The sequence below is a fragment of the Apus apus genome, chromosome 2 (genome assembly GCF_020740795.1).
Source record: "Apus apus isolate bApuApu2 chromosome 2, bApuApu2.pri.cur, whole genome shotgun sequence".
Classification (NCBI taxonomy): Eukaryota; Metazoa; Chordata; class Aves; order Apodiformes; family Apodidae; genus Apus; species Apus apus.
In genome coordinates, this window is record NC_067283.1 from 114,692,157 (window position 1) to 114,705,693 (window position 13,537).

At 35.9% G+C, this 13,537-nt stretch overlaps 1 protein-coding gene across 2 annotated transcripts in view; it reads left to right on the forward strand.

Annotated features, from left to right (window-relative positions):
- Window positions 1–13,537, forward strand: part of SNTG1 (syntrophin gamma 1) — a 158,750-nt gene that overhangs the window by 23,227 nt on the left and 121,986 nt on the right. For both annotated transcript variants that reach the window (XM_051611904.1, XM_051611905.1), the window contains exons 5-6: window positions 2,033–2,076; window positions 2,186–2,227. In XM_051611904.1, the coding sequence (XP_051467864.1) occupies window positions 2,033–2,076; window positions 2,186–2,227 (86 nt within the window). The remainder of the gene's footprint in view (window positions 1–2,032; window positions 2,077–2,185; window positions 2,228–13,537) is intronic.

Genomic DNA, 13,537 nt, shown 5'->3' on the forward strand with positions numbered 1-13,537 from the left:
TTTTTATAAAGCATTTTGTTAAGGAGAGGAATTGGAAGGTGTCTACAGATGGAAAGTATTTAACAAATTTAACAAAATTTATAGATTTTGTGTCTTTTGTTCCCAAATTGTCAGGTTATTGTCAGGAACCTGTAGCAAATCAAATGTTTGGCTATTAAAGCATGGTAAAACAATTTAAAAATGCTTTTCTTTTTATACTGGTTAGTAGAGTAATGCTTGGACAGGTATGAGTAATGACAGAACTTTGGCAATAACCCCATGTTATTTCAGCATTAGATGCTGTGCCGTGAAAGCCATTGCAGCAACTCAAAAACTGGTACTGCATAAGGTCTTAACCATACTTATTTTTAGTGCATGCAGAGCTGGTGTTGAATCCCTGTGTTGTTTTTAACTGGCAGTGTTTTGAAATTAGTGGAATGATATCATACGTGCTAGGAAGATGGGTAAGGGTTAAACAGTTAATGGTGTGCACAGTGTTGAGAGATGAAGGTCGTGAAACAATAGTAGAATGGTGTATTTAATATCTCTGTTGTTTGTGTATACTTGTGTGCATTTGCATAAGGTCAGAAACATAGACTTGGTAGCATTTCCCTCCATCTGTAAGGCAATAGTTCCAGGATGCTGCTTGTGCACAATTAAAATGTGCCAGCATAAAAAAATCTCATATTCAGCCACACAAATAAAGATACAAGGAAATAAATGTATTAAGAACTGAAAGCCAACCCTGAAAGGTAGATGTGTAAGGTTCACATAGGGAGGCTATAGAGTAGCATGTAACAAACCCCTAAGGAAGGCAATAAGTTTAAGCTCAAGAAGTTACACTTCTGACTCTGTTCTTTTCAGTATACATATAAGTATGTAATACATTATAATGTGGCATATGTATTACCTACAGTAGCTATTAAAATGCTGTTAAGCACTGCAGGACAAATAAGAAATGTAGACTTAAGTTTAATTGAGCACACAACAGTGCACACTGTTTTATTTTTGTCATTATTTTTTTGCTACAGTAGCTGATGCATTATTACTAACCTCAATACCTAGTTGACATATAATCTCCATTACTGCTTTCAATAAAAAATACTGCTGATTTTTTTTAGCAGTAGTTCTGGAAGAGATCTCTTGTATAGGAGGATACTACTGTCTTGTGGTGTAGAAAGTGTTATGCCGTGTGTCTGCATTAGGGTTCTTTGGTACAGAAAATGCTGTTTGACCTGGACCTTGTACCTCAAAGCCTTGCAGGCTTGGTTCTGCCCTCCTCCCAGTTGGCTCCAGCTCTTTTTTTGGACCTCTAAACAAGAAACTGAATTTTGACACAATTCTTAAAACCAGTGATGCACATAAGGTGCTTAGGATAGCACATTAGGTCATTTAAGAACTGTTAGTGCATGCAAGCTCTATGTCTGAAGAATAATACTGAGATATGCATTTATTTAAGAAAAAAGAAAAACATAGATCAGAACGTTTAATTTAAGCATCCTTTGTTATACCTAGCTATAAATACCAGTCCTTCAAGCACATACCTGAGTATTATAATTTATGTCAATGTTGATTCCAGTTTTAGAGCCCAAGTAAATAAGTTGCTAAATCAAGTCTAATTCTCATATTTTCTACACAGTGTCATCTGTGATGTTTTGGAATACTATCTATACATAAACCCATATAATCTGTTATCATTCCTTAGTTGTCATATTAGGGATTATTTATTTCTTTACAGTCACTTAAATAATATTTTTTTTATATTTCTTGTGTATTTGTAAAGTATATTTGCATTTGTCACATAACAAAATATTTTTAGATTGTAATTGTAGAATTAGATTTGGTAAATTACCTTCTGATTTGATTTCATATTGAGATTAGGAAAAAAAATTAAAATCATTATAATTTATCTTGAAGCTGTGTGGGGGGCTTTTTATTAGGTTTTTGCTTAAATTTTTAAAAGATTAGGTAAAAAAAATAAGTAAGAATGCATGTACACAAAATGTAGGGTGTTTTGTACAAAATGAGTGAAAAATATGCTTTCTGTTTTCAGCGGAACTTTCAGGTTTGCTCTTCATAGGAGATGCAATTCTACAGGTGAGTAAAATTGCACAAGTTCTTTTGTTTATATTTTTCTAGAAAAGTGAAATGAAATCTATACTTATGAAATGTAGAGTAAGTCTTCTCTTTATCTTTTTAATAACAGATTAATGGAATTAATGTGAGAAAATGCAGGCATGAAGAAGTGGTGAGCTTTTCTGCTTTTTAGTCTACTTTTGTAGTTACTGAGACAATAGTGTATGCTGCTATCAGTTGTATTATTGTTGTTCCTAAATAAATATGGCTGTACCTTTTAGCATGGCAAACAACAAAGATTTAGTGCAATCTCCTCTTTATAAATTTGCTGTAATTGCTGTTCTCAGATAGGCTATATTAAAGGTGATTATTTTATTATGCAGAGTTTAGCTATACATATTCCAACAGCTCTTCTGGCTTACAGCTATCAAATTTCAGCAGTGCTCCACCCTTCTTGCTGTGTGAGGTCATTTTAATTTTAGAAGCAATAATTTTGACTATGCTGGAGATTTGTTGTTTGGTTGTTTTTAATCCTATTGAAACAAAATTATTTGTCTGCCTTTCATTCTCTGGCTGTTACTTATGAGGGTGCTCTCCTTCAGTTAAGCTCTTATCTACACAGGTTTAAAATAGCAGTGCATTACAGAGATTCCTTCCAGAGTAGCCATGTGTATTTGAGGGCTCTATAGTGGGCTGATTCCCTTGGTAAGTCAGCTTTGTTAGAAGTATAATGTAGTTTTGTTATATTTGACTTTTTCACTTTTATTAAGTACTTTAAGAAGTAGGAACCCTTTACTTCAGATAAGAATGCCAGAAATGAGAAGATTGCCAAAGAAACTACCTTTAAATCCCGTGTAGCTCCATAGAATTTGTACCTGTAGTTTTAAAATAAGGTAGAAATTATATATCTGGAAGTTTACTTTTTTAAAACTGCTAGTTCAAGGATGCTCTGTGTTTCATGCATCATTCTGTTCTATGAAGACTGTTGGACACAGGCCATTCAGGTATAGAAAGCACAAGTTAATTAAGATGAAGTTCTGATGAACAAGTTAGTGCAGGCTGAAAGATTAGGTGCCTGCACTATTCCTCCTCTCAGGGTGCTTTTGTGCAGTGGTTTCATGTTGGAAATTTGTGCTGCAAATCATGTTTCACCCTTAAGAGCCTTCATCTTACCACTTGCCATATACACAAGCTAATAGCCGTATTTACAGTACTTTTAAGCTTTGTCTGTGCTACAGTGATCAGATTCTAATCTTTTTAAGTTTACCACAGTTGTTTGGTTTTCTATGCATTAATATGGTAAGTGCCTCAATGAGATTTAAATAGACTATTGGAATTTCAAGACATCCATAAAATATACTACTAGAAGTCTAGACTTTCACACACTCAGAGGCATATTGAAAACTGGTAAGAACACTAAGATTATTTTTTTCTGAGACAATCGCTTAACCATTATTATTGTACATAAATCCAGTGGCTATATATGATGAGATATAAACACTTCCATGGGGAAAAAATATTTTGGAAAAGCTGAAAGTGCATATTGACATAGAGCAGTAAGTGTCATCACGTTAAAGTTTGTTTTATACTTTGTAGAGCATAATCTGCTTCTCAAACTCATTATAGATAATTCTCTCTGAATAAAATTTTAAAAATTTAATGTACCTTTGTGTATGTGCAATTGTTTTAAGAATTTAAGAAACACATAAATTTTAAATCAAATTAAATCTTTGTTCTAACTAAGAACTAACTTAAGAAGAGTTCTTAAGCATTAAGAATAAATATTCAGCAATATTTAAATAAGATAAAATTTCCATGTGACATTTTATAAGCTAAAATATGCAGAGAAGTTCTAAATATAAAATATAAAGTAATATGAAAACCAAAGCAATTGAACTCTGATAATATTTTTCTTTTCAGAAGCATTCATAGTCATGTGGTACATATTTGTGTAGTAAATTTGTTGTAAAGCTTGATTGTAATCCCTGGTTTGCTAGCAGGAGTTGTGGGGGGGATCCTGTCTGCAGTATGCCCTTTGCAGTTTGAGTTGTTCTGGCACTTCTGTCATGCAGTCTTTATCAAATACCAGATCTGTAGCTCTAATCTCAAGGTAACAGAGATAACAGCAGTGTATGGAGAACAGTTGCTCACATCAAAAAGTGAAACAGTACAGGAAATTTTCAATCCTTTTTGCACATAGGTATTTTTCAAATGGCTATGCAAGGTACATGAGCTTGGAGCTTTGTTTCTTTCTAATTTTTTTAGCAACTCTTTAAGACTTAGCAGGTATCATACTATGTGAGAATATGGTTGTGTTTTGGGTTGTCTGAATGTCTTAGAAAATACTCATTGTAAACCAGTGTGGAATTTTTTACACTGTATAAAGCTGAAGATGCCCGTAGGAAATTCAGACTTGTATCTGCAGTGAGCATACTATGAGTGTTCATTCTTTTTCAAGATCTAAAACTTCTTGTTGCATGCAGAAACATTTTAGGCATATGTCATATCTTTATAGCTCTGCAATGAAAAGACTTGTGGCATAGTCACTGCAGCCTGTCCTATTACACTGATGATTAGTTGGTCCTGGTATTTTACCAGGCTTTACCTATAACTGTACTATGCATATAAAATATTTTTCTATTTGAATTTCAAAATTAAGTAGTTTAATTGAGTTAGTGCTGTAATTCATTGTAGAGAGAATATTTCTCAATGTATAGTGAAGTCAGTTAGCTTAACTGTTGTGAGCAGTCCTTTGCTGTCTTTGATGTCTTCCATTAGTTATAGCATTCAGTGATGCACAGAGCATGTTACCCAGGAAATAATCTGAAGCCTGAATCTGACAGATAGGTAAGTAATCAAGCAGGCAGGCAGGATGAGTGCATAGATGGATGGATAAGACTCCCATAGGTCTGGACAGGTAGGTTTATTCACTTCTTAGTAAACTTTACAGGAGGCCTCTACTCAGTTTCTTTCTAGTTTTTCTTAGTTTTGGGTGAATCACTTAATTTTGAGCTTAGTAAAAGGTGATAATGTTATTCACTATCATGAAACCACTTTATGAGTTTCTATCAAAGGCTGAATGTTGACCTGTTGTTCATCTTGGGTTGTAAAGACTCACATCCAAGCACAGCATAACATTGATTCACTGTTACTGCTCTTCTATGGTAAAATAAATTCATACTCTCTGTGGTGAAGTATCATCAGCATGTGAGGTTGAGGAAAAATAGTCTAGCAATTTTCTTAGAAAAAAAATAATCTCTCAACATCATACTAGCAATTTACCTCCAAAAATGCAATATGAACTTGAATTTTGAGGTCAGAAGAGTCCATTATATCTGTTAATTTACATGAGTTCAGGCTCTTTCTACTCTGGATATATTAATTATACCTTTTCCATTCAACTATCCTTTACATTTTACAGCACCACTTTTAAAAGGCTTTTAGCTGAGTAATTTGGTCAAACAATACATAATTTGTAAATCCACACACCTAGTCTTTTAAGGACTCACAATGGACATGTTTATTCATAAGGCTGGAGACTTAATATGTCTGTAATCTGGAAACTAATGTATCTATAGCCCTTGCTTCCATTTATTGTCCAAAAATAAAACAAAAATAGATAGACAATCACCAAAATAATGCTGTTCTCGAGGCACATGTGGAATTTTTTGGTGTTTCTGTTCACTAACAATGACCAAAATCTTGGAAGACAATGAGAGGCCCTGCAGTGAGCGACTTCGCTTGAGCTGCTGCTGAGTGGCTTGGAGTAGGGGAGTATAATTCAACTCAGTTGCATACTACCAGAAAAAACTTGTGTTGAATTTAGTGCTGGTACTGTTTCCAGGGTTATTGTGCACCAAAACTTCTGGGGCCCATGAGAAAAGAAAAGAAGAATTTAGGTCAAATGAACACTGATATGTTTATGTCTCTGAATTTAATGTGAATAAAGCTTCCCAGATAATATCAGGAGCTATGGTCCATATCACTGGGGTTTCTTTGGATCTTAGTGCCAGTTTTTCTCTTAGGAAATAAAAATGGAATTAAATTAATAGGACTATGAAATAATTTCTTCTTTCTTGTGTTTCAGTAAAATTCGGGCTATGTTTCTAATGAAAAATTATAGCTTCTATGTGCAAGTTCCCATGGCCTTCCTACATTCCCTGAAAACCATAAGGAAAGGCTCATGTAGAGGGTGGTAGGTATCAAGACAGCATAGATATTTAGACTTTGGTAGATTTTATGTAGAGCTAGCTATAATATCTAGCACTGTGTTTTGGTTCAGCCGTCAGCTGTGTTTTGCAAAAGGCATCTTTTCTCCAGCAGAATTATGTTTTGCTTTCCCCTTTTCTGTACATTCATAGCAGGGCTGTAACTGTGCTAGCTCTCCCTGACTCATATATGTTAGGTGAAGCTGACAGTACATGGAATAGCTGACATTCATAGAATCGTGGAGTGATTTGGGTTGGAAGGAACCTTAAAGATCATCTAGTTACAACCATCCTGCCATAAGCAAGGGCACCTTCCAGTAGATCAAGTGCTCTAAGTCCCATCCAGCGTGGCCTGAAAACTTCCAGGAATGGGGCATCCACAACTTCCCTGGGCAACCTGTTCTAGTGTTTCACCACCCTCATAGTGAAGAATTTCTTCCTAATATCTCATCTAAATCTACCCTCCTACAGTTTAAATCCATTTCCCCTTGTGCTGTCACTGCATGCCCCATAAAAAGTCCCTCCCTGGGTTTCTTGTAGATTGCTTAACTGCAAGCATGTGCAGCAGATGAAACTCTTAGTCCAGTTCTTTGTTTAAAACTGTCATTTCATCAAAACTGGTTTATGAATAGTTCTGGTAATGTGTTTTTTTTCCTAAAAGTTTTTAAGCAGAAGAACAAGCATACTGTATTTTGTAAGACAGGACTGGAAACCATATGATCTGAAATCTCACTCCATCTTGACTTTGCAGATGTGCCTTTTGGTAAATTATATTTTTTATGTTATCTTTATGTTTCCTTAACTGTGGAATGGAGACCTAGACTGTTATCAGGTTTAGTTCACTAAATTAAATTAAGTACTTCAGAATTTGTTATGCAAAGGGTCTCTACATTAATATTGTTCTGTTTGGTGACAGTGAAAAAACAACGACCTTCAAATGCAGATTGCCACCTTCTATTGTGTGGCAAAGATCATCTTCTGTGTAACTCATAGTACACCCATTTGATCCTTTCCCCTCTAGACTGAATAGCAACATTCAATATTGAAGCAGCAATTTGTAACTTTTAACTTTAAAAGTTAATATTAAATTTTTTGTAAATCCAATATTTTCTTAGGAAAAAGAGGCCAAGTTATTACTTTTTTCATACAGCTGCTGTTTTCTATTTGAGACTTGAGGAACAAAAATGTTCTAATTTCACCTTAGCTACCCTGGTGTAAGTAATAAAAAACATCTCTTACAATGTATTACAAAGTCCTTATTGTTCATGAAATTTGGAGCTGTCAAATATTTCAGCACTGATTTGAAACAAGGGCTACATCAAATGGAAAAGAAGATAGCAAGTGCAAATACTGTACTGTTCTGTGTGGTGGAACTTGCTTGGATGTGATACATACTGGAGTAATATCCTTAACATGTATTCAGCTGCTTTTCTATACTATTCTATTTAGCTATGGTTTTTTTTAGTGCTTAAATAGCTCAGTAAAGGCATGAATTTATTCAAGCAATATGATGTTAGACTTTTAAAATGTCTTCATATGTTGCTTGTCCTCCTAATTTATGTATTTATGTATTTTTTTTCTCAAGGTACCTATAGATGTATTAGTCATTTTATTAAGATTTCATCTTTTAAAACTATCCATCAAATCTACTAAGTTTTAATAGAAGGGGATAAAATATGCCGGCATGACTAGTACCAAGTCTGTATGATTAATATTGTTATTTATTCATTACATAGCAAAGTCCTCAAAGCAAAAATCCATTAACGTTTAGTGGGATAGCGTGAAAGGCTGAATCACCAGTTACGGTGCAACATCCTTCAAATCACTGCTATTGGTTCCTCCTTTGTCATGCAGTTCTGTTACTGCCAGAAGCCTGAGCTGCAAAGAAAACAGACAATTGAGCAGCAGATTTAAAATATGTACATTAAGTAATTCTTTGTTTGTGACCTTATTTACATTGATATTTTACTGGAAGGACTAGAGTTTATTTGCTTCCTTAAGGAAATAGAAACATTTTTATTTTTGTTTGTACATGTGTGTGTTTTACCCTCCGGAAGACTTTAAAAAAGTTTTCATTCTGCAAAACATCTTCCGGTTCTGGAGCTATACTTCTCTTTGACTTTGGTACAAGGGCTCTATTTTTATTTTGCTGTGCATGGATGAAATGCTGTACAATATTAAAAAAAAAAAAAAAAAAGAAAAAAGAAAAAAGAAAAACAGGTTGCCTCTCTGGTAAAGCACCAGAGTCCCAGTTATTTTAGATCTGTTTTTGTATGGTTCATATTTGAAAAAACACAGTACACTTTGGCTAGGTGTTCTCAATTTTTCGTTTTTCTTGATCTAACTACTCCATAAGAATCTAGTGATACTAGACTAGAATAGCATAGAGAGCATCAAAAGCCTCTGAAAGGCAGAGGAAAACACTCTAATTTAATGTAGGAAAACTGAAACCTTGTATAGGCATGAAATTATCTTCTTTTGCCAGCATTTAGAAAGAATTTTACTCATATGGACTAGAGATTTCTGTCCAAGTGGCAACAACGGTGTTTTCTTTAAACAGATAACAACTATGTGGTATAGACTGAAAGCAAATGTTCACCTCTAAAAGCCTTCATCTATATTTCTTATGGCCTGACAGGGGTCCTAGGGAGCACATTGGACAAAACAGAGCATATGTACTGATTCAGCTAGCCAGAAGAAGCCATACATACGAACTGTGCTCAAGGAAGTGCAAATGTACACACACAGAGTCCTCTTACGATTTTATGGCAGTTACAATACCTGATTTAACTCATCAGAATTGTCATCGTTCTGGCTACAGTAAAATCAGATGAGTACCAGGAACTTTTTAGCCAGGAGTAATTTAACACCTGTACATATTTTAGGTCTTTTTTTTTTTTTTTTTTTTTTCCTCTACAATGGGTCTTTGTCTTTTGACAGTTTGTTCGGTGGAGGAGGAAGAGGAAAGGAGAATGGACTGTATGTATTTTTCAATAGTATCCGGTGTTGGACTGTTCCAGCCAGATACATGGAGGTTTCCAGATGGCCCACCCCATACTTCTCGAACCACTAGTATGGTACAGTATGGTACTGGTGTTTTGGTATCTGTTTATCAGCACTGGGCCTATTTCTAGATGTGTATTTTTTATTTAGTGTTGTCCTCATAGCACTGGTGTCTTTCTACAAGTTCAGTTTGGTACTACCTATTTCTCTATTAGCTGTTTTGCAAGACTGTGGCCAGTAAAACAGCTCGCAGTAGTAAAAGGTTCACAGATCACAAGAAAGACTTAGGTACAAATGTGGTTACACAGGGAAGAGACTCTTTATTAAAAATTACAAAGGCTACCCATTCTTTAGATTTTAGAGCAGAGACCTGCAGGAGTTGTTGCCTCCCAGTACTGTTAGTACTTTTCTGAGCAAAATGGGAAATACTGAGTGCTCAGGCTGAAATGGCATTGCAAGGATAATGAAAGATCTTTAAAGGAGGTCTAGCAAATCTACATAGCTCTATTCCACTTTACATACCCTTGTCAAGCCAGTACTGATTCAGAATATTTCAAAGGTTCTAATTATGCTGACCCATTATAAAGAAAAGTTCAAGGGAATGCTCTACATCAAAAAAATCCCATATTTTAACATGTTGGTGTGCAGTAGAAAGTACTAAGGATATTTCTAGATTCCCTGAAATACAGAAAAACCTTCCCTTCTTGTACTATTCTGAGTATAATGACGTGCTTCACAAAATCTTCACCATATCTCATTTGTCTTAAAGGCTTTTTTGACGTCTTTTACTCAGTCATATTAACATGAAAAATCTAATATAACGCACATTCAAAATCCCCTATGTACTTCAGATCATAATGTATTATTTCTGAATCACTGGTTGCAGAGAGAAGTGTCGGTGAGAGCTAACATTTACGTAATGAATGCTAGCAGATAATTTTATTTAAATTCTTTCACCCTGAAAGATTACAATGTTTTACAGACTGTATAAAGCATCTTTCCATCAGTCAAAGGTGAGGTTTTAGAGTAAAATAAATAATCTGTGCAACAATGGCAACAATAACAAATCTGTGAGATAAAGCATTGTTTTTTCCAGTTGAAATGCTGGGAGCTTTGGAATTTAGCAATACCAAGACATTTAAATTTTTACTTCTACTGCTACAACTACAGCTTTTAATATCCCAGAAGGTGTCAAAACCAACATTTTTATATCACAATAGGAAAGTGTTATCCAAATGGGAGTGTGCTTTTTAAAATAATCTTTCTGTATAGATATTCTTTAGATAGCTTTGAGTTACATGGCATCAGCACTGTTTTGCTGAATATAGAAAATTGCACAACCAGAATTATTGAGGTTTGAGGGGCCTAGACTTTCTAAAAGTGAGGCCTTGTAATTTGTGCATGGATTTGTGATATTCTGACAATTTTTCCTTCAAGAAACACATCCTCTCCATTTAACAGTCTCTAAATTATGATTTTTTTATAACATTTCTAGTCTCAAATGGTAATTGATTGCTGGCAATAATAGATTTCTGTGGGATCATTGCCCAGTTAGGAAAATAAGAAAAGGTAAAATAAGGGTTGCAAGAAGTAGCCTGATTTTGAATATATCAGAGTTATGCTTGCCTTTGAAAGTTATGAGGATCTTATGCTAGAAACTGATTAAGCCTGTAATTCAGCACATTTTCATCATTATGCTGAAATAAATATTAATATCCAGTCTGCATACTTCCAAAGTCAGTTTTGCCAAGACCCTGAAAATTTAGATGCTGATGCAAATGATCTTGAAACTGTTGAGGCAATATTATTTGTGAAAATTTCATATTACATGATAACTATGTGGTATCCCAGTCCAGCAAAGTAAGTTTGTATTTGCATGAAAGCAGGAATTTAAGTATTTTACTAAATTGGTTACTTTCTTTTTTGCAAATACTCAGGATGAACAAGGTCATTTTCTCAACTTCTGCAAGATAACATATAATTATTCTGCAGCAGAAAGGCTGCCATTGCATTAAATGGCATGAAAGTATGTCCTTATGTGTTTCCTCAGCTGAAAACTTTTCTTGCTCAGCACATTCCATGAAGTATTAAAATATATTTCTCAGAGATTAGGTCTCAGGCTGCTGAGAAGCTTAGCAGAGTTAACTGCATATATGGATCTAAAACATTATTTCAAATAGAAATTTGTCCAATAATTATTCTTCTTGTCATTGTGAGGTTGATAACACTTAGAACTGAACAAATAGGAAAAGGCTGCTACATTAATATTTATTCAAATTTATAATAAAAAATTTATTTCAAACTCTTTAGGACCATTTTGTATTCATTTTTCATGAGCATTTATATGCTGGTGCTTGATTAGTGTGGCTGTTCATGAAAAGTAAATGTTAAGGTCATATTTGCCAACAGCAAATTTTATATTGAATATGTAAATGTGAAATTTGCCACTTTCTGTGTGTTTGACCCCAGCCTTGCAACAGCATTAGTGTGAGCAAATTCTTATTCTGGGACTGGTCTTTTTTCCCCCAGAACTGGCGCTCTGCTTAGCCTGACAGAGTATTCAAGTAATGTTTTCAACACTCTTACACCTATTTCCATTAATGAAATATTTTAAAAATTAAGAATGTACTTCAAAATGCTGTGTCTACTTGATGACTTTCACTCTTCAAGCATTAGTAAAGGGAACCATAGCTGACATATAATCTAATATTGTATATGCATTTTGAATGCTAGGAATGATCATTTCACAAATTACATACATAAAAACTGTACTTGTTTAATAAATGTATTAGGGATTTCATATAGAGCTGTCCTGGTTTGAGCCAGGATGAAGCCAATTTTCTTTTTACTATTTTTTTTTTTCCCCGTTGGTGAACTCTCTTCTAAGCAGCACAGAAGTTTTCCAGCTAGTGGACTGATCACAGAATCACAGAATCACAGAATCTTAGGGGTTGGAAGGGACCTTGAAAGATCATCTAGTCCAACCCCCTTGCCAGAGCAGGGTCACCTAGAGCACATCACACAGGAATGTGTCCAGGCGGGTTTTGAGTGTCTCCAGAGAAGGAGACTCCTCAAACTCTCTGGGCAGCCTGTTTCAGTGCTCTGTCACTCTCACAGTAAAGAAGTTTTTTCTGATATTTACATGGAACCTCCTCTGCTCCAGCTTGCACCCATTGCCCCTTGTCCTATCACTGGACATCACTGAAAAAAGCCTGGCTCTGTCCTCCTGACACTCGCCCTTAACATATTTGTAAACTTTGATGAAGTCACCCCTCAGTCTCCTCTTCTCCAAGCTAAAGAGGCTCAGCTCCCTCAGCCTTTCCTCATAAGGGAGATGTTCCACTCCCTTAATCATCTTTGTGGCTCTGCGCTGGACTCTTTCAAGCAGTTCCCTGACCTTCTTGAACTGTGGGGCCCAGAACTGGACACAATATTCCAGATGCAGCCTCACCAAGGCAGAACAGAGGGGGTGGAGAACCTCCCTTGACTACTAACCACACCCTTTCTAATACACCCCAGTATGCCATTGGCCTACACAAAGGTACATTGCTGGCTCATGGTCATCTTTCGGTCCACGAGGACCCCCAGGTCCCTTTCTCCTACACGGCTCTTCAGCAGGTCAGCCCCCAACCTGTACTGATAACTGGGGCTGCTCTTCCCCAGATGCAAAACTCTACACTTACCCTTGTTGAATTTCATCAATTTTCTCTCCATCCAACTCTCCAGCCTGTCCAGGTCTCACTGAATGGCAGCACAGTCTTCTGGTGCGTCAGCCACTCCTCCCAGTTTTGTGTCATCAGCAAACTTGCTGAGGGCACACTCTGTTCCCTCATCCAGGTCGTTGATGAAAATACTGAACAGCACCGGCCCCAGTACCGACCCCTGAGGGACTCCACTAGTCACAGACCTCCAGCTAGATTCTGTCCCATTGACCACAACTCACTGACTTCTTCCTTTCAACCAGTTCACAATCCATCTCACTACCTGATAATTATGACCACACTTCCTTAGCTTATCTATGAGGATGCTGTGGGAGACAGTGTCAAATGCTTTACTGAAATCAAGATAAACCGCATTTACCACTCTACCATCATCTATCCACCTAGTTACTTCCTCATAGAAGGCTCTAAGATTGGTCAAACTTGACTTCCCCTTGGTGAAACCATGTTGACTTCTCTTAATGACCCCCTTATCCTTGATATGCCTAGAGATAGTGCCAAGAATAAGTTGTTCCATCACCTTTCCCAGGATGGCTGTAAGGCTGACAATTC